Source organism: Primulina tabacum, chromosome 15 (genome assembly GCF_025594145.1).
Source record: "Primulina tabacum isolate GXHZ01 chromosome 15, ASM2559414v2, whole genome shotgun sequence".
Classification (NCBI taxonomy): Eukaryota; Viridiplantae; Streptophyta; class Magnoliopsida; order Lamiales; family Gesneriaceae; genus Primulina; species Primulina tabacum.
The window spans coordinates 28,497,640-28,519,966 of NC_134564.1; the positions used below are offsets into that span (position 1 = coordinate 28,497,640).

A 22,327-nucleotide genomic window follows, 5' to 3' on the forward strand; every position below is an offset into this window, starting at 1 on the left:
TTCTAATGGATCCTTCCCAAGAGAAGAAGGGGTGATGTAAGAGTTGTTAATCTTCGAACATCGATAAACAAATTTGTCTCTATTTATTTATTGCATTTACTTATCATTTCTATTATTTTTAAGATGCATTGTTGAAGCATTTTATGTGTATTTCAAATATCAAAATATTGCATACCAAGTGTTTGATAAAATGTTTTAACCAAAATGTTTTTTATTCATTCAACTTGCATATCTTTTAAATACTTTACAAAATATTTAATTGATTTTTACAAATGATTATTTTAAGTGTCTTCCTCTTAGATTAAAAACCAAACTTGATCTAATTTATTGTTGTTTAATATCTCAAGAACCAAGCTATTGTAGCTCAACGATTATCCTCCAATCAATCCTATCACTTATTTTAGGCGGATGAACAGACTAAAAACCAGTTTAGAATATTTTGTATACTTTCTATTGAGTTTCATTGATTTCACGTTGAGAGACAGACCTTATGATACCTATTGTATATTTAGTTACTTTATTTATACAGCTTGTATGGATATACAAATAAAGTAAATTGTCATAATTAGATAAAAACGTAAAATATCATTAAAATAAATATTGTTTTTAAATAAGAGTTAAATAAGTCCAAACAACAAGTTAGATAGTTGGAAACCTACTCTAACACTAATTTTATCTAAATTCGAGCCTTAAAAATTGTTGATCTTCAACTCAGTTTATCTACACCCTTCATCCACATTATGGACATGATAATTAAACATTGTTAAAAGCTAATCATTTGACGTAAAAAGAAAATACAAGAAAACGGAGGCCTAATTTGATCCATCGTTGGTCCAAGTTCATTTACTATCATTATTCTAATAGTAAGGGAAATGGATTGAAGAATAATTTAGAAATAAATATAATCTTTAAGGCTATTTTATTTATTCCAAATAAAGCTTATAATCTTAAAAATAAGTTACATGACCTTACTTCTTTTAAGGATTTTTAAATTTATTTTGAGACATTATAATATTTCAAAAATATTTTTTTAAGAAACATTATTAAGTATCTTATCAATTTTTAAATATTTTACAAGAAGTGTTATATGTATTATATAAAGGGAGAAAAAGACTCCACTTTTGAGACCAAACGCACAAAACACAATCAATTTCATGCGGATGAGTTTTGAACTTTTTTCCTGAGGAGAACTAGCATGAGGAATAATTACGCTGGTCATTCTTGACATGCATTAATATTTTAATATAAAAATAGTGTAAAATATAATAATTATTCGTATTCGAGTCATTTTTTTCATATCAAAATTTGTGTTTAAATTTTAGTTTCCAATAAAAAAAAATAAGGGTAGTTTGACATGAAAATAGCGAATTATTTATTATAACAATATTTTTATTTTTTTGATAGATAAACTTAAAATATATTAATAAAAAAAATATAAGTACATCATACAACATGTTGTATTTTGTGAAACAGATCTCTTATTTGGGTCATCCATGAAAAAATATTATTCTTTATGCTACGAGTATTACTTTTTATTGTGAATATCGGTAGGGTTGACCCATCTCACATATAAAGATTCGTGAAATCTTCTCACAAGAAACCTACTCAATAACAAGTCATAACATATCAAGAGCAGTAGCGCACAGCCATATAAGTTATATAATCTAGTACATTCTCTATAAGGCTAATAGGAATATACAAGTATAGACAACGAAAAACATAAACTTCGATGTTGAAAAATAAAGCATCAATTGAGGGGACTTCACCATCAAATATCATAGCATTTTATGCTGTTTGGAAGGCAAGCAAATGAGCTTTATTAATAGGAGAAGGCCTACTGTGTAGGCATGCTTGAACCACTCTAAAGTAACACGAATGGTAGACATGGAAAAATGGATGTGAAGTAAATCCTTAATCATGATCCAAAAATCTGTCTAAAAATACACTCCAAGAAGAGATGATCAATAGTCTTCAAGTGGCCAAAGCATAGAATACAATTCTTGTCAACAAGGAAAGGGAGTCGCTCTAGTGAGAAGCTTCTCTTTCACAGAAAGCCACAGAATGAAGGCATTCTATGGCAAGATAAATGGCTTCCAGACAACAGTCGTACAAGGGTTACAGAACAAAGGAAGCGTAGGAACTGTGGTGCACAGAAAAGAATAGGCTTGATTGGAGCCCGGGAAGGGGTACCACTTAGAAAGGAGGCTAACAGTGGCATGGATAGAACCAATATGCAACACAAATTCATCACGAATAGCAAGAAACTTCTTGCTCAAGGGGGAATCTAAAGTATGAGGCTCTCAATGCCAAACAGAAACATGAGACAAGTAATCATGATGTATCCACTTTACCCAAAGAGAGTCGGCCTTTGAATGGATGACCCGGGGAATCTTGTCTAGCAATGCGTTATTCCAAATTCGAAGATCATGAAGGCCCACACCACCAAGTTCCTTAGGGCGACAAAGGGAACTCCGAGCAATAGGAGAGGATGCTTAGAGTTCCAAACAAATCCACGACATAGAGTACAAACTATCAATAATCCAAAAGGAAGAGGCAAAATCGAAGGCCAATAAGCATCTTTTATTACATAGATAGATAGTGTCGGTAAACAAGGGAAACTGGTCAGCAGACAACTAATATAGCACCTGCCAAACATTTGTGAGTTGATGATTCCTGCTCTCCATTGGGTTACTTCATACCACACCTAGAGATCTACTAGCCCTTCATGTCCTAAAACTCGAAATAACCTCAAAGATATACAATCATCAGTACTTTTACTCAATATCTTGTGCATCTCCTGGTAACAAATTGTGCAACAGAGCCAAGAATGTGCGTGGGAACTTATGTCCATGAATTTCAATCCAAAGAAATTAAACAAGTCGAAAAGCAAGCTAAAGTGATCCCTTGAAACGAGCCGGAGATTCCAAAATGAATTTAAGACACAGACAAGAATGCTGAAATGGTAAGATTTTTATTATTGCAACACTAAATTAGTCAGTCACCTTTTACAACTGCAATTTTTGATTTACAATCACAACAGTTGAAAAGAACAAAAGCAACCAGGAAACTAAAGGGCGAAATTTTTCTGCAAATGTGTAAATTCACATGGGATTTCCATGCTTTACAAGTACTACAAGTCTACAAGTGATACAGGAGTGTTTCCTTCATTATTTTTTGGACTCATCCTCAGAATCAAGACCGTATAAAACTCCTCCATACCTCTCTGTAGAGCCATTGAAGAAGTTGTCTTTCAACTTCTTGAAGGCACGTGAGGTGAGTAGACTATCCGAACCCGCCTGATGACAAATCCCAAACCTCTCTATTTCTAGGAGTTCGGCTAACTTATTCAATCCACCGTGAAGGCTGTTACAGAATTTCATCAAATGTTTGATGTCGTACACCACTGGGAAGTATATATTAAGTAACTCAAAGAATCCAGCTTGAGTTTCGGGTAAACTTCGACAAGTCAACAGCTTAAGCAAGTATCCAAAGTCGTAGCCGCTATGGAACGTCACCCAGTGGACATTATCATTCAAAACAATCCCAGAAGACATCAAGAGCTCGGAAAATCGGTTCACATCAACACCCATTTCATTATTTTTCTTGAAGTCAATCCCAGATTGCCTCAACAATTCAATTGAATCATTTGCAAATACATCCTCACTCACCTTAAATTCACAGAAATTAAACTGCCAAATGCAGCTTGTACCCGTCCCACAAGTAGGTAAATTCCCATCTTTATCCGAAAATGTGAGACCCAACTGGATTAGCTTCAACATGTCAACATTATCCTTCAAGGTCTGATAATTATACTCATTGATACGCTTAAAGTTGCCAACAGGGCGAAGAACAACTCCAGGGAACTCCGTGTCCATAGCAATATAGGGATAATCATCAACTATATCACGAATCAGAGTAAACTCTGACTCAAGATTGTCATTCCATACCTCTCTGATTTGAATAGAATCGGTCTTCGGCAACTCCGATGTTTCATCCATTTCTTATTGATTTTTATACTATTGGGCAGGAAAGATGTAGTCTTCAGCAACTAAACAACTACAATTATAGTAGCCTTGAATTCAATCTGCCAACTCTGCAAATATCACATGACAACAAAGCAAGCCCGGAAATTAACTCAACGCAAAAAAAGATCAGCTACTAAACAGAAAATGGTCAATAATTGATCAAGGGTTAAATCAAATAAAAACATACATGAAAAAAATTCTTGTGCCACTTCATTTACACTCTAAAATTCTGAACTCTAAAAACTGAAAACACCGCAACTCCTCACAAAAGCGATAACTCCAATTGTATAAATGTGTCACTCTTAATGTATAAATGAGTTGTAATCACCTCCATGGGAAAAAAGCTCACTATTGTTAGAGCACACATGATTGACTGGGTAAAACATTGATCAAATTGTATTAGTTATCACTTACGAAATTCTGAATCCTGAATCCCTGATCGTTGATCAAATTGTATCAATTATCACTTGAGAAATTCTGAATCCTGAATCCCTAATCACATTGCACTTAACACAATAATTATCAGACACCGGTCTACACATTCAAAATTCATGACATTAATCCCAAACCTTAGATAAATTTAATTATGTCCAGTTCACAGATAATATGAATGAATTTTACAATTTAAATTCAAACCCAAAACTAAAAATCAGAACCCATCTGTGAATACTTGGAAATCATCTCCTAGCTCTCAAACGGGGCCAATCATATCCAAAGAACAGTCAACCCAGCAGCCGAGGCTTTAACAAGGTAAAATTTCAAAGATACGCGCTAACCTAAACAAATAAAAACCCCGATCTTAAAACCCAAACATACCAAACACCCAAAACGCATAAACATAAAGCTTGAAATGGTCAAGGGTAGAGATCCGGGTACCAGGATCTAGCTTCCGTCGAGATCCAACACAGTAGATTTTAAGGCAATGTTTAAAAATATACAGAACCGAAATAAAGGGAAAATATATTCAAATTTGCATCTAATATTGTTAGTAACGAGAGATACAATAATCGAGTAACGAAGACGAAGACGAATTACAAACCTGCAGCGAAGATTGAATTTAGTCACCGAGGAGGAGGAGATTAGGGTTCTTCTTGTTCACATCAATGGAACCTTATACTGAGTCATGCAGTGGTCATAGATTTCTAATGATCTTAAATATAATTTCAATATACGATATTTTAAACTAGCATGCGAGATCGTCTCACGGATCTTAATCTGTGAAACGGACCAATCCTACTCATATTCACAATAAAAAATAACACTCTTAGCATAAAAAGTAATACTTTTTCATAGATGACCCAAATAAGAGATCCGTCTCACAAATACAACTTGACCGTCTCACACAAGTTTTTGTCGATAACTATATATTTTTAAAATATTTTATAATTTCTTTGACATAGATAATTATTTGTATTTAATAATTCAATAATTATTATAATTATATCATATTATCGAATAATAAATAAAAGAGTCTCATCGACAGAACTATTTGAGGTTAGACTAGGGTTAAGTCCACGTAGGAAATATATATTAACTCATATATATTAATATTATTTATTTTAAATTATTTGGGCCTAATATTACTTATAAAATTTTATTTTTTGGCATAAAATTTACTATCCTAATTTTCTAATTTTTTGTATTTGGACCAAATTTTTATGAATTTAAGCTTGCTAATTTTTTGGAATGGATAAATATATGTAATTATGTTGAAAACTATGATATATAGGTAAAATACCATATTATAAATTAGATTTTGAATGTTGTATTCTATTATAAATCATAAAAGAGATAATTAATTGCTCTAATAATGACTACATATTATCCAAAAAAATTAGTTTCTGATGATATGAACCAGGTGATATTTACATTGATTAAATGAACAAATATCTATGTAATTAACATTTTAATTACAATTTTCAACACATTGGTCTTCACTATTTGAATAATAAATGAATTTTTATATATATAATATAGTTAGATATGAGCATAAATTAAATCAAAAAAATTATACCCCTATGATATCATATAAACTGTAACACCCTTCTTTTATGCTTGACGTGATTAAGAATAATTATGCTCATAATTAAAATAGAGTTTGACATATACATCTATCATATAATAATCCGACCTATGGATACAAATTGGATGGTTTATAAAATTTTAATATGACGTTCCTATATTTCGGACGATCCAATAACCCAAGTAATAGTTAATTCGTATAACGTATATTCCACGACTTGCTTATATAAACATAAACACGTCTACCTCAACATAATCACAAGACAGATATTTCGTCCACAGTTTTTCTCAATCCTTTCTATATACAAACACACATTTAACGTTATACATATAAACATAGACAGCGTAAAACTTATTTCAAACCCTAACGTAAAATCAACTATAATACGCATATGCCGAAGCCATGATAATAGCATGTCCAGATTCTTGTCGAAGTAGAACACTTCACAAGTATCCATTGGTGAACCGGCAATCCTACTCATCTTCATTACCTGATCTTGTAATACATGAGCTACGTGAGTTTATAAAACTCAATAAGTTGGAGGTTTCTTTCGTACTTGAGCCCCATTTGTTGACCTTTACTACTGTGATTACTTTATTATATAGCTACTACTGTGATGACTGTCAGAGTGCCCTGTGACAATCCCACGATCCATGAACATATATTGGCCAATAGGTTGGTGGGCTTAAAACCACCCATGATGTCAACGAGCCTGTATATCTTATAATAACATGTTTCATTCATTTCGTACCATTTTCATGTCATGACATAGCACCTCTCTTGAACATTCATGATCTTTCATATCTAATACATAACAATGATATATGATGGTGATATGTTTTCATCAATAAACATATTAACAAAGTACATATAACAATAATCAATAGAAAATATTTGAAACTCATAATATAACTGTTTGACTCGAAAATTACAGGGCGTGCCAGGCACGTGATCGAGAGCCCGAATTCAGTATACGTATAACCCATGCATTTATTAAATTGTTAAATAATTTATTTAAGTTGGAAATGGTTTTTTTAGAGATGCATAACTTATGAAACTGCATTATTTCAAATTATTATGTTTATGTGATGCACGTTAAAAGTTTTCTAGAGTTTCATGTTTCAGGTGATTATTCAATGCGAGATCGAGGAGAAGAGACCGATGACGATTTTGACAATTTTAAAATGTGGCAAATTATTTTTAAGTTTAGATTGGGAGCATTTGATTTATAAGTTTTAGTATTTTAAAAGTCTAAATTATTTATTTAATTGATTTTAGAATTTTAAAACTTTTAAAGTTATGACACTTGTGCAAGTTATTTTAAATTTAGAGATTTTATTATAATTAGGGGAGGGTTAGTATTTTTAATTAGCTGTTAATTATTAATTAAGCAAAACTTTTCCCCTAATTACTCTCAAACTCACGCACACACACACACTTTTACACACACTCACTCACGATATCACACACACATTTTATTCCACAATTCAGATTTTTATTTTTAGAACAAAACCTAGGGTTCCTAGAAGGAAGAGCAGCCGCCCCTATTCCCCACGATTTCCAGCAAGTTTTCGTCACTTTCGTTGCAAGAAAATCGTTACACGATCGTCCCGGATCAACCATCGCTTCCTTCCCGCTTCGGTGTCGTCAGTTTCGATAACGTTAAAGATTTAAAGGCATGTATATTCTATTTTTCCTGCGTCGATCTCATTATATTATGCGTTGTGTTATTTACTATGCGTAAAAATCCATGTGTGATGTGCAAAATTTGAGCGGAAAATTGTTGGATCGATTTTTAAAATGTTTTTAGATCTAAAACTCGTAATTTGCTGTCATTTGAATTACTGCGATTTTTCGGTCGAGTTTCTGGAAAAACTTTCAACATATGAAACGTAGAACTTTTTGATACCTTCGATTTGACAGTAAATTTGAAATATTTGAATAAGAAATGAATGAGTTATGATCGTTTTCGTGGGACTGCTCAAACTGCGACTTTTATGAAAATGTGTTCTTGACATGTTCTTGAAGCTATTTATTGCAGGCTTCGTTGGGCATCGCCGGGCTTGTGATATATTTAGATATGTTATGGGATGTATTTAGGTGTTATTTGGTGGTTCGTTTGGGTCGGGATTGGCTTGGGATGTAATAGAAGTCGTAGGAAGCGAAACGATGTCGAATTACGGGTTATTGTTGTATTGAAGTTTCTTGTCGATGCTTGGGGACGTTTGGGGTGTTTGTACGGGTTTGAATCAATGTAATAGCATCCTATGATGAGTCTCGAGGTGTTGGTTCATGGTCCTTAGGCTTGGATTGAAAGAGTGAATGAATAAGATAGGCGAATTTTCGTGAATTTCCATGTCCAGAGGCTACCCGGACCCCTCCCCGGAACCCTGACACTGGAGTCCGTGTCCTTTTTCCTTCAAAAATAAGAAATTCCAGTGCCTACCCGGACCCATACACAGGGTACGTGTACCCCCCTTTAAAAAAAATTATTTTTTTAATATGAATATAAAGTATAGGATTTGTTTTGTGGGTATGAATATAAAATATATGATTTTTTTTTGGGGTTCTATGTCATGGTTTAGTACGATGATTAAACGAGGTCAAATCCCGAGTGATTTAGAATGTCATAAGCTATTTATTTACTTCGGTGGTGAGCCCGAGTATCTACGTCTAAGTTATGGAAGATAAGGGTTTGAACTCATGATAGTATGTGCAGCAGTGGCCCTAAGCGAGATCCAACGAATCCTTCAACGCCAAGTAAGTATGTTCGACGTGCAAAAGAAAATATTTCAATCCACCCTGTTAAAGCATTCCTCTACGCAAAATGATGAAGTTCATGTATGTACAAGTATGTACGATGTAAGCATGTTTAAGAAAAGTTTTACGTTTATGGCACGTCTATGATATGTATGTATGTTCAAGCTTTTATATGCACGTTCAAGTTCAAGTATGTACGTTCTATTTTAAAGTTGCATGTGATTTTATTACGTATTACTTGTTACTTCCAGTTTATACATGCTGAGTCTTTAAACTCATTAGACTTGATCGATGCAGGTGAGGATGAGTTTGAAGAGACGAGAGGTGAGGACCAGTGAGCTGGCTTGGACTGAACGGAAGGCTAAACCCGAGGACCGCCCATAGTTTTTATGTTTTTAAGCGATGCTTCAACTATTCTGATTTTACGTTTTGGTTTATGATGTTTAAACAAGTATTTTTCTTTAGCAAACTTTATATGTGATCTATCTCATTGCAAATACTTTTTGTTGGACAGTTTATCTATGATCACAACCTGAAAGTTTATTTTATATTTAAGAAAAATTTTATTTTTCCGCAAATTTCAAGTAGTTCAAAAAACGATACGTTACAAAAGTTGTGAATGATCTGACTCCGTTTACCAAACGTTGCGAGTCTCGATTCAACCGTTAGTTATAGTTTCTTCGAAATGGCTCAAAAACGTAAACACAAAATGAGGAATATGATAAGATTATAGGAGGAATCCATTAACAACATCAAATATCATTATGTTGTTATGAACTTGACCAATATTTTTACAAAGGAGACTGATGAACATATGGAATATTTGGAATACTTTACTACTAGAATTAGAAATTGACATGAACAGATATAAAATTGATAAGGAATTCTGTAGAGCTTTTGCTGTAGTTTTCTTTGTTGATTTTGTCGGGGCCTTTTTCTGATTATTCCTTCTGCTTTTGTCACCCTCCACGGGGGAGTTTCAGCCACATTCCACGATCTCCCCACGATTTCCACGTCGTGTAATGGTGCATCGTGCTTTTCCCTGGGCCAACCGCTATTCTCCTGGACTTTCCTTTGTTGGGCTACTGCTCATGGGCTTCAAGGAATATTTTTTGGACACAACAATTGCCCCCCGTAGCCAATTTGGCTATATTTAATAATTATAATGTATTAGCCCATTTATAAGTTGGGCCCAAGTGTTAATACGATATATAGGATGAGGCAGGGGGGAGAAAAAAGAAAACAAAAAAAAAAAACAAGAAAGAAAAGAGAAAGAAAAAAAGAGTTTGTTTCCCCCCACACTCCTTCTCTGTCTTCTTACCCCAAAAATCATCAAACTCTTCAATGTTCTCACAACCAATCCTCCTTCGCATCAAGCCACAATTTCTCAGGATAGGTATATTTCTCCATTTTTCTCAATCTTCCATCACAAAACATTGTAGAATATGTCACATCTTCAAGCTGCATTCAAGGTATTCGTGAATATGTTTGAATGAGTTTTTGATGAGCAACACCTTGCAACACCCACGGCATGATATCTTAAATAATCTGCTTTCAATGTTTTCAACTTTTCAGGATTCAAGCCTCACTTGTTCGGAGACGTTGATTCAAGTGGGAGATTTCAAAGCACAGAAAGAGAGGTTGGACAGTATGCTATATGAGAGAAAGGTTATCCTAACAACTCTCCAATAGAAGAATGCGAACTTTGACTCCAAGGAAGAGATGGTAAAGAAATTGGAGGCCGAACTCGCTCAGCATAAAACCGACATGATGGCCCTTCTGCATGACAATGAAGCCTTGAAAGTTTCCTCCAATAAGCTCAAGGCCGATATCCAGCACTTGGGTAATGATCTGGTGCAATTAAAGCATGCTTGCCAGCAGTGAGAGCACACCTTGCAAACAGCTGAGCAGACTCAGGCAGAGTGTCTGTCCAAATGGGAAGAGTTGCGTCAACTTGATCTCTCTTGAAAACCCCTTCTCATCTTTATGGCGACCCTAGTTTATGTTTTGGCATTTTTATGAAATTTCTGGACCATAGTGTAGTACTTTCTTGACTTGTTGCACTTGTCTGCCATGATCTGGCTTGTTCTTTTTTCTGTTTCGTGAATGTTGGGGAATGGTCAGAAACTCAACTTTGCCGTTAGAATACACTGTTGTCTGGGTATCTGTTGCTTGGGATTTGTTTGCAGGTGTTTATATTTTTGACATATTACATTTACAAGGAAAACTCTGCCAAAATTTTTCTAAAAAGTGAATATTTAATAACGACGCAAACAAATGCAAATCAACATACATTCCCAATGAACTGCCAAACCACATTTTTCGAATAAAGCTCACCGAAGTTTCAAGACATGCACTAAATGAACTTCGCTTTGTCACCGATTTGACCAACTAACACAACAAGCACTTTACCCAAATTAACTACAGCGAACTCCACGAGCTAGTATTTTTATTTACTTACAAATGCTCCATCATTATTTACAAACAAGTTCAGCAAGGAATGGTTTAAAAGCTTATTCCTCTCATATTTACAGGAACTTCTTACAAGTTAATATGACAGATTCAAACAAAGTGGTCATCTAGCCTACTTTGTACCAAACTCATTTGTATCCAGCTTCATGAACCCTTTGTCTCCGACATCCCTACCCAACTACTTGGATAATAACGCTTCAAATACTTGCCATTAATGCACCTTCTATGTGGCTCTCCATCCAGACTTGCCAACTAATATGCGTTTCCATATAAAACTTGATAAACATTGAATGGCCCTTCCCAATTGGGCGACCATTTGCCGAATTCTCTGTCTTTGGATCCGAGGGGTAGAATCACCTTCCAAACCACGTCTCCCTCCTCAAATATTTTCTTATTCACATGTTTATTGTAACTTCTGGCCACCTTGGATTTCTGAAGCATGAAAGCATTATACATTTGCATTCTCAACTCATCCAAATCTTCAAGTTCCATAATCATAGTTTCCGTGTAGAGCTCTGGCTCCAATTCATTTTTCTTCATCACTCTCAAAGAAGGGATCACCAATTCCATAGGCAATACTGCATCGTGTCCATAAGTCAAGGTGAAAGGGCTTAGACCAGTAGCACTTCTTTTTGATGTCCGATAAGCCCACAAAGTTTCCGATAGCAGCCGGTGCCAATCTCGGGGGTTATCCTCCATCATCTTTTTCAACATCTTGATTAATACTTGGTTTGAAGCTTCAGCTTGACCGTTGGATTGGGGATAATGATGTGAAGAATTAATCAACTGGATCCCATATTCCTCAGCAAATTCCTTCATTTCTGACCCCACAACATAGTTTCCTGGTCGGTTGTGATTGACTGCGGGATTCCAAATCTGTGAATAATATGCTCATTCACAAATGTAACAACATCTATCTGCTCTACTTTCTTCATGAGGAGGGCTTCAACCCACTTGGTGAAGAAATCAGTAGCCACAATTATAAAAGAATGCCCTTTAGATGAAAGATGATAAATTTTTCCTATCAAATCCATGTCCCACCCCTGGAACGGCCACGGCTTTATGACTGCGTGCATTTCATCAGCTGATATCATCTGGATATTTCCGTGTTTTTGACACTGTTGACACCCCCTCAAATATCTTATACAGTCCTTTAGCATCGATGGCCAAAAATGGCCATGTCTGCGGATTAACCATCTCATTTTGATCTCCGACTGGTGTGCTCCACATATTCCTTCATGTACTTGTTGCATTACTCACATGGCCTCTAGGAAACCCAGACATCGCAACAATAAAACATCGTCCCTTTTCCTATACAGTTCATCTTCCATCAAGACATAATGTAGAATTCTCATCTTCAAACCATAGTGCACATTATGCTCAGGATTTCTCAATGCATCTTTTATCCCATCTCTCCAATCCCCAGCGAGGTCAACATCAATATCAAAAGTATCCACTTGTATTCCTCGCTGATGAATAGAAGGATGATTTCTCCTTTGTATCAACAAAAGTTTATGGGTGAGCTCGGGCGACATCTTTAAGCCAGAAGCAATCTGAGCCAATTCATCAGCTTCCCAATTGTCTTGCCTTGGCACGTGTTGGAACGTCACATCTTCAAAATCATCAAGGAGTTGTGAAGCAGCAGTAAAATAAGGGGCCAATGCCAAACTCGAACATTTATATTCCCCTGACATTTGCTTGAGAACCAACTGGGAATCTCCGATAATCAACACATCTTTAGCGCCCAAATCTCGTAAAATTTTTAAACCAATCACTAGCGCTTCGTATTCAACCTGATTATTGGTGCATGGAAAGTCCAGATTGAATGACAAAGTTGTCTTAACTCCTGTTGGGGATGTTATCACGACTCCAACTCCCGATGCACTCTTGTGCTCGAACCATCAAACTTCAAAATCCAGGGCTGATTAACACAGAATACTGGGATATCCATTGGTGCGCTCCCTGCCACATCAACCATAGGGTGGTCTGCCAGAAAACCAGCAATGGCTTGGCCTTTCACCCATTTTTGGGGGCAATAAATCAAGGTGAATTCGGCCAGTGCCAGCGACCATTTGCCAATCCTTCCAGTCAAGATAGGCCTGTGAAGCATGTATTTGACAAGATCTGTCTGTGAAATCACATAAACTCTTGAATGGATCAGATAATGCCTCAATTTAGTACATGAATAATATAAAGCCAAACACAATTTCTCTATGACGGAGTATATAACCTCCACCTTTGTAAGTGATCGACTCAAATAATAGATGGCATGCTCATGATTCTCTTGGTTGTTTTGTGGTAATAGACACCCAATAGAATCTTGAGCGGCTGATACATACAGTTCGAGGGGGAAACCACGCCGTGGGGGACATCAAAACAGGAGGTTTAGACAAGTACTCTTTTATTTTATCAAAAGCTTCTTGGTGACACTTTTCTCATTTAAATTCCTCCGAGTCTTTCAGCTTTAATAATAAAGAAAATTCTCGAGTTTTACCTGCAAAGTTTGAGATAAATCTTCTTAAATAATTTACCTGACCGGGGAATCTTTGCAGCTCTTTCTTATTCTTTGGTGGCATCATTGTCATGATAGTTTTAACCTTATTTTTGTCCACCTCTACTCCCCGCTGGTGAACTAAAAAACCAAGGAAATTCCCAGCTTGTACACCGAAAGCACATTTCAAAGGATTCAACTTCAAATTGTGTTGCCTCATCCTTATAAAACTCTTCCTGAGGTGACCAATATGATCAGATGCTTTTTTCGACTTAACAACAATGTCATCAATATATACTTCCAAGCACTGACCGATCATTTCATGGAAAATAGTATTCATGGCCCTTTGGTAAGTTGCTCCTGCGTTTTTTAAACCAAATGGCATAACAAGCAATTCGAACGTGCCAATTGCCTCAAGACATCTAAAAGCTGTTTTGGATACATCTTCCTCTTTTATTTGATTGTATCCTGAAAATCCATCCATGAATGACATCAACTCGTTTTTCGCCACTGCATCGACTAGCATATTGGCCACAGGCATGACATAAACGTCTTTCGGGGTGGCACAATTTAAATCCCTGAAATCTATGCAAACTCGAAGCTTCTCATTCTTCTTCATAACGGGAACTATGTTTGCAAGCCATTCCGTGTATCTTACTGGACGGATGAATTTCGCTTTGAGCAATTTTTCGATTTCTTCTTTTACCCTTGCTTCAATGGCCTTGGACATCCTTCTAGACGGCTGTTGGTATGATTTGAAACCATCTTTAATTGGTAGGCGATGTTCCACCAATTTACTGTCTAAACCCGGCATATCTTCATATTCCCACGCGAAACAATCTTTGAATTCCACGAGAAGTTTCACAATTTCTTTCTTCATTTCTTCCTCTAACAAGTCACTGATATAGGTAAGTTTGGGGCATTCCACGGTTCCCAGATTTACTTCTTTCAAAAGATCCTGAGTCTCTGGCTGCCGATCTTCCATCTGAGCCGGAGCTAAGACTATATCTTCCAACTGTAATTTTGTTTCCTTATTGTTATCACATTCATCTTCAAATATTATTTAAGTTTCGTCAATGTCCCACAATTCCAGAGATTGTACTTCATTCACCAGCTGCTGCAATGTGGCTTTCCATTCGGAAGTTGCAAGCCACTCCCATCACCTCTTTAGTGAACTTAATCATCGACCTCTTCGATAATAGGTCGGACCATGGGTCTAGGAGAGACCATGGCGGTGGGTTTGAGAATTTTTTCAACTGCTTCTCTTACTTTTTTAGTATCCATGTAGACTGCTCCTTGCTGTCCATTCGCTTTGTAGTCCCGAATCTTAATAGGACCGAAGGCTCCATCATAATACCTGGCCTCTACTGCGTTGGAATTAGATTGATACGGCTGTGAATCAGCCTGTACCACCTCCACCTCATCTCCTCTCCACATCAACAGTAGCTGGTGCATGGATGATGGTACACAATGATTGGTGTGAATCCAATCTCTTCCTAACAAAGCCTGGAAGATAGCGCTGGAATTGACCACAAAAAAATCCGACAGCGAGGATTGGGACCCTATAGTAATGTTTTCTGGCAGCACTCCCAAAGTTTTTGTAGATTCCCCAGTAAAAGCTGCCACAGAGACTTCGGTAGGGATCAAGTCTTCCACATTCTTCCCCAACTTCTGAAAGATTATGTATGGCAAAATATTCACAGCAGATCCATTATCTATCAGCACTCTAGACAACGAATTTCCATTCACGTGTGCTACAATGTAGAGTGGTTTGATATGTTTCGTCATTTCGTTGGTGGGTCGCTTTATCAACACTCTTTTCTCTTCATCGACAAGAACACTGACGCTCTCATTCAAAATATTAGTTTGAATGGATTCTGTACCAGTTTGATTTCCAGTGAATACATTGGATTCAAACGTTCTTTTGTGTTTAAACTCCTCTGGCAGCATTGACGAACCAGTGGCACATTCAAATGAAATGAGAATCTGTCGTTGATATGGATCAGATTATGTTTGATTTGAGTATTGATCAGAACGGGTCTTGAATTGAGTTAGACATTGATACAGTGTATTCGATATTGTTATTGCCAGATTGATTTGACAGGCAGTGAGTTCGAGACTTCGATAGAGCCAGATCGACAGAACAAAACGAAAGGTATAAATTGATGTTGATGCGGGATTGCACAACTCGAGTTAGATGCGACTTGAGTTTCCCAAAATCACATATTGTACCTTATTGCATTGATATTTGCAATTGAATGAGATTGATATCTTTGGTCTATTGATTTATGTATTGAGTCATAGGCGGATGCGCCTAGTCGTAGACGATTGATCTCGTGACAGAGGTGCCCGATAGTGATGGAATCGTCACTGGGCCATTTCACATTGTCACAGAGGTTTGGCAGATATGCCAGGGCGGATGTGCCTAGTCTGTGGCTGATTCGCCAAGACGCCGGACGTTTGGTCGTATCGATATGTTGGGGAGTAGAGCAGCTCATATCGCTGAGATTCGATACGGAAAGGGCCAAAGTCCGTGAATGAGAACGTACCACCACCCCGATCGGGAGTGTAGGTGGGTGTATGTTCTTATTCAGATCGAGATCCCTAGATTAGGATAAGTCGAGTCAGAGTCATAGAGTGTGATTCAGAGTTTGTATTGATTCATGTTTCTGATTTTGATACATGTTATGAATATCTGCTTCATTCTGTTATATCTGTTTATATGAAATGCATGTATACATGATTTATACTGGGAATGTAATTCTCACCGGAGTTATCCGGCTGTTGTCTTGTTTGTATGTGTGCAATGACAACAGGTGGGACAGGATCAGGATCAGGAAGAGGATGAGAGATTATAGTTAGCGTAGAGATCCGGGCCCAGAAGCAGAATAGGATTCAGCACTGGATGTATAGTCGTTGAACCTAGTTGAGATAGAGACATGTAGTACATGAATTGTACTTTAATTTTTACATGTATATCAGATAGATTAATGCTACGTTTCCGCATTTATAATTTAAAAAGAAAAAAATTTAGTCGCACTTTTCTTAATTGTTATATTTGACATTAATAATGATTAAGACATGAATTAGCGTCCGGGTCCCCATAGCAGGTGGTATCAGAGCGATAAATCCTTTAGATTGAGATAGAAGCTAGTGAGATGGGGTAGATTGAGTTTTCTTTCCTTGTTTTGATTGCTAGCATGATTTACTGCTTTGTAATACATGTTACTTGATTTATCTGACTTGATTTGGTAATATGTATTATTTAAAGTGAATCTGAACCGATTCTTGATCAGCAGTAAGATGATCAGAGGAGGACTGAAACAGGTTTGTTGTATCTGGTTACTAACCCTTTTGATAATCAGATTTATCTCCTCGAAGAATCCCAGAACAGGGATAGTATCTTGATTGATCAGATGGATGTGTCAGAAACTCCGATGGAAATACAGTTGAAGAGGTTTCAATCATTGACACCGCCGATTCTGAGGGGTACTGAGACGACTGTTGATTGTGAGAGCTGGATAGATGATATAGAGATATTGTTTGATTCACTTGAGTACTCGGATGAATGTAGAGTTAAACTGATTGGGCATCAGTTACAGGAGGTCGTAAAGAGCTGGTGGATTGCAACCAAAGAAGCCTTAGAACAGCGTGGTACAGTGATTACGTGGGAAATCTTCAAAGTAGAATTTTATCGAAGGTTTTTTCCAGTTTCGTACCGAGAAGATAAGAGGGTAGAATTTGAAAATTTGAAACAGGGTCAGCTAAACATTGAAGAATATGTTGCTCAATTTTCTACCTTGCTATGTTTTGCTCCTCACGTGGCTGAGAATGATGAAGCTGTGACTGATCAGTTTGTTAAGGGATTGAATCCTGAGATATTGACATTGATAAACACAGGCCGACCCTATAATTTTACTGATGCTCTGAGTAGAGCCAAGAGAGCCGAAGCCAGTCTGATGAGACAGAAAGGAGCTTCGTTTGTGCCTCCAGCATCGAGACCACAGCAACCACCTCTCGGACTTGAGACTGGTAGTAGCAGTGGTGGAAAGAAAGACTATTTGAAAGCCCGAAAGAAACAGTTCAAGAAGTTAGGAAGCAGTTCGTCTAGTTCCAGTGGTTCTAGTCAGAGTTACACCGGGGTCTATTGTAGCACTTGCGGAGGGAGACATCCCACTGAGCAATGCCAAGGAGTAACTGGTAGTTGCCGTATCTGCAAACGATCAGGACATTTTGCGAGAGTATGTCCACAGAGAGGTTCCCGAAGATTCCAGGGAGCAGAATCATTTGGATCAGTGACTCAGACAGATAGACCATCATATGTTGTTCGCTCTTTCCAACTACCCCCTACTCAGACACAACCAGGGCCTAGAAGGAAGGCAGAGTAGTGGCAGTGACCGAGGAACAGACCCAGGATGCACTTGATGATATAGTGGCAGGTAACTGTTCTTTTATGATTATTCCGTATATGTATTGAGAGATTCTCGTACATCCTATGTATGAGTTCTGAATGAACTGCATTGATGTATGCTTTATCTGTTGAGTCAGTGTCTGCTGTAGTATTTTATCTCCTTACCGTTTGGGGAGAGTTTTGATATCAGTGAACTCTGTGAAACATCATATACTACAGTGAGATGAGAATGAGACTGAGTTAGCTGGTATTGTACTTGTGTTGTCTGAGTATGACTGCATTATTGATATTGATATACTGATCAAGTACAGAGTTATCATAGACTGATTTCGGAAAATGGTAAGATTCGGACCTGAAATGGCCGAAGAAGGAATATTGTACGGTAAGGATTCTAGATTTAGAATTCCTTTGATATTCGTATTATCTATGACTCGATCATTACAGAAAGGAGCAGAGGGACTCCTTATGTATTCAGTTGACTTACTGAAGTTGAGTCCATCATTGGCTGATTTGCCAGTGACATGAGAGTTACTGATGTTTTCCCCAGATGAGACTCCGGGTTTGATTCCAGCCAGGGAGATTGATTTCAGCCTTTACTTGATACCATGTACTGTTTTAATTTAAAACACCGTACCGAATGATACCGATTGAATTGAAGGATTTGAAAAATCAGGTAGAAGATTTAAAAATCAGGTAGAAGATTTACTAGCCGAGAGTTACATTTGATTGAGTGTTTCTCTTTGGGATGTATCAGCTATGGTTGTGAGTTGATAAACTCTGTGTTCAGAATATTTTGATGATTCTCTGATTAGTTGATCTATGATATTCTGATATATTCGAAGAATATGACTGATTTTGTTGAATATTTGAGTATTGTATTTAATATTCTGAGAATTGGAAAGTGGTATACAGAAACTGTTGAGATGTGAATCTTGATTAAGACAGATTGTATTCAGGTCTTGTTATATCTGAAAATGATATATCTGTTGATCCTAGCACAATGAAGCCGTGATTAGTTAGCTGAGAATGACATCAGTGTCAGAAATTTGTAGTTGCATGAGTTTAGCAGGCTACTGTATATGATTGTTATTTTGAATTGCTTGAGAATGATTATTTTTTGGAGCAGCATTTGATACAGATTGTATACAGTTGAGACTCGATACTGTTCAAGCCGAACCAGAGCTAATTTTGAGAGTTAAAACAGTTCAGAAATTTGATCAGGATATTCAGAACTCGATATCGACAGTCAGAGCAGGGCATCGATCAGAATAACAGGTACGTGACAGTGTACTGTATATGAATAATCGTATTGTTGTGCCAGATATTTCAGAATTGAAACGACAGATGTTGTCAGAAGTATACATCAGTCGATTCAGTATTGATCCTGGTGGCAGAAAAGGTACAATGATCTGAAAAGACAGTTTTTGAGAAAAACAGATAAAATTAGAAATGGCAGAGTTTGTACTGAAATGTCTGAATTGCCGACAGATGAAGACAGAAAACAAGAAACCAAGATATTGGTTATATAGCTTATCGATTCCTGAATGGAAATGAGATCACATTTCCAGGGATATCGTGATGAAGCTACTGCAATACTCCCGAGATTGAGTATCGATTTGAGTTAAGAATGACAGACTGATCAAGTCTGCAAGTTTTATTTCGTACACGTACGTACAGATATGACTAGATTACTGAGATTTCTGTTAGAAAAGTGATCAGATTACACAGAGTGCCGAGAGTTGATTATATCAGACCATGATTTTGGTTAGCCTTACACGTTTGGCAGAGTGTATAGCAGGTTCTTCCATATATCACCCACAGAGTGAGGGATAGTCAGAGCGGACTATCCAGATACTGGAAGATATAGTTAGAACTATAGTGCTTGATTTTAGCACTAGTTGACAAAATTCGTTGTCATTGTGAGAATTATCGTACAGTAACTGTTATTAAACGAGTACTGAAATAACATCGTTTGAAGTATTGTGCGACAAGAAGTGCAGATTACCTTCTTTATTAGAATAGTATCTCTGAGGTACCTGAGATTGGACCTGATATAATCAGAGATATGACAAAGAAAGTGCCGCTGATTCAGAAGAAAATGAAAGCAGCACAAGATAGACGGACTGAATATGCCAACGTCAGACGACGACCTATGGTATTTGATATAGGAGATTGAATATTGAATTGATTTAGCCTAAACAGATTTGATGGCAGATGACGATGTTGATTTGTTATGAGCTGTTGAATTTGGTATATACGGATATTGTATAGCCAATATTCTGAGATTGATTCTATTAAAGTTACTTCGAGTTGTACTATGACATTATGCTTCTTGAATTATTATTCCAGATGGGAATCAGAATCAATAGAAGAAAGATAATTCAGAATGAAGACTATTCCGTTGTTGAAAGTTCAAGGGAATGGTTAGGGCATCAAGGAAGCTATTTGGAAGACAGAATCTGAGATGAGATAAAGATTCTAGAATTGTTTCATTGAGGTGAGTTTTCTTCTTAACTTCTGTATATCTCCTTCTTGCATCTGATTTGGTATCTGATATGCTTACCTGTGACATACGAGTTGATTGCTTGTGATTTCGGGGATGAAACGTATCTTAGGGGAGGAGAAATCTAAGGCCCGAGAATTTGATTACCGTAATCTAAAATGATTTTGGATAAATTGATGTGATTATAGACGGAAAGGATCAGACCGGGGAAGCCGGAAAGAAGTTGGAATTATGTGCGAGGAAAAGACCTCGCACATATGCGCGACCCCGCCGGGCACATATGCGCGAGGCAGGCAGAGGACCTCGCGTATATGCGCGACATGGATCCGCGCATGTGCGCGAGGGTACCCGAGAGTTGTGAAGAATGGTGAAGGACCTCGCGCATATGCGCCGAATGAGGGCGCGCATATGCGCGAGCTGCCGAGAAGCTTATCGTGGAGACCAGTAGGTCTCGCGCATATGCGTCGGTTGAGGTCGCGCATATGCGCGAGACGTGTTACTTGAAAGAATGAGCCACCTAGCCTTCTCATGCAACGTGTATATATATATATACAAGCTTTCATTTAGTATGGAAAAGAGAAGGGAAAAACTGAGAAACCGAGGCCATCTTCAAGTTCTTGATTTTAGATTTGGATTGTTCAAAATCCGTCCGTCTGAATTATAATCCGACTTCAGTACTGTGTTTCTATCGACGCAGGCTACAACTGGACGTAAGTTTTACTAAGTTTTGATATGTCTTGAAATTATGATGTTGAGGGAATCAGATATAATTTATATATGATGTTCTTGCGATATTAGACATCGTATAATCAAAATCGGATTGAGGAACGGATACCGTATGAAATTGTTATGAATTTTCAGAGTTGATTTGATTGTGATTAGACCGATTTGATATCAGAATTGTGTTGTCATCAATTATGAAGTGTTGGGATTGATACTGTATTGCTGGGTATATTAATATTATTCAGATTTGGATCAGAGGAGTTGTTGATTATATATACTGATATTGTATTGCCGGTATTTCGAGATTGTATCATGATATCGTTGATATGGATCGGATTATGTTTGATTTGAGTATTGATCAGAACAGGTCTTGAATTGAGTTAGACATTGATACAGTGTATTCGATATTGTTATTGCCAGATTGATTTGACAGGCAGTGAGTTCGAGACTTCGATAGAGCCAGATCGACAGAACGAAACGAAAGGTATAAATTGATGTTGATGCGGGATTGCACAACTCGAGTTAGATGCGACTTGAGTTTCCCAAAATCACATATTGTACCTTATTGCATTGATATTTGCAATTGAATGAGATTGATATCTTTGGTCTATTGATTTATGTATTGAGTCATAGGCGGATGCGCCTAGTCGTAGACGATTGATCTCGTGACAGAGGTGCCCGATAGTGATGGAATCGTCACTGGGCCATTGCACATTGTCACAGAGGTTTGGCAGATATGCCAGGGCGGATGTGCCTAGTCTGTGGCTGATTCGCCAAGACGCCGGACGTTTGGTCGTATCGATATGTTGGGGAGTAGAGCAGCTCCTATCGCTGAGATTCGATACGAAAAGGGCCAAAGTCCGTGAATGAGAACGTACCACCACCCCGATCGGGAGTGTAGGTGGGTGTATGTTCTTAT

General features: G+C 37.1%; 2 protein-coding genes across 4 annotated transcripts; both read right to left on the minus strand.

Moving 5' to 3' along the window:
• Positions 1–2,955: 2,955 nt before the first annotated feature.
• Positions 2,956–5,175, minus strand: LOC142527097 (putative CCR4-associated factor 1 homolog 7). Of its 3 annotated transcripts, XM_075631812.1 has the most exons (3): positions 5,065–5,175; positions 4,436–4,801; positions 2,956–4,093 (listed from the first exon to the last, which is right to left on the minus strand). In XM_075631812.1, exon 3 carries the CDS (start codon positions 3,996–3,998, stop codon positions 3,168–3,170), a length of 831 nt encoding a protein of 276 aa, XP_075487927.1. In that variant the 5' UTR covers positions 3,999–4,093; positions 4,436–4,801; positions 5,065–5,175; the 3' UTR covers positions 2,956–3,167. The 3 variants fall into 3 exon arrangements, with proteins under 3 accessions (XP_075487927.1, XP_075487926.1, XP_075487928.1); XM_075631811.1 differs by lacking the exon at positions 4,436–4,801; XM_075631813.1 differs by lacking the exon at positions 4,436–4,801 and having other exon boundaries at positions 2,956–4,084; positions 5,065–5,166.
• Positions 5,176–12,536: 7,361 nt separating this feature from the next.
• Positions 12,537–14,756, minus strand: LOC142526036 (uncharacterized). The gene is made up of 3 exons (XM_075630311.1): positions 13,812–14,756; positions 13,166–13,408; positions 12,537–13,073 (listed from the first exon to the last, which is right to left on the minus strand). The coding sequence occupies exons 1-3, from the start codon at positions 14,754–14,756 to the stop codon at positions 12,537–12,539; spliced, it is 1,725 nt and encodes a 574-aa protein (XP_075486426.1).
• Positions 14,757–22,327: the final 7,571 nt, after the last annotated feature.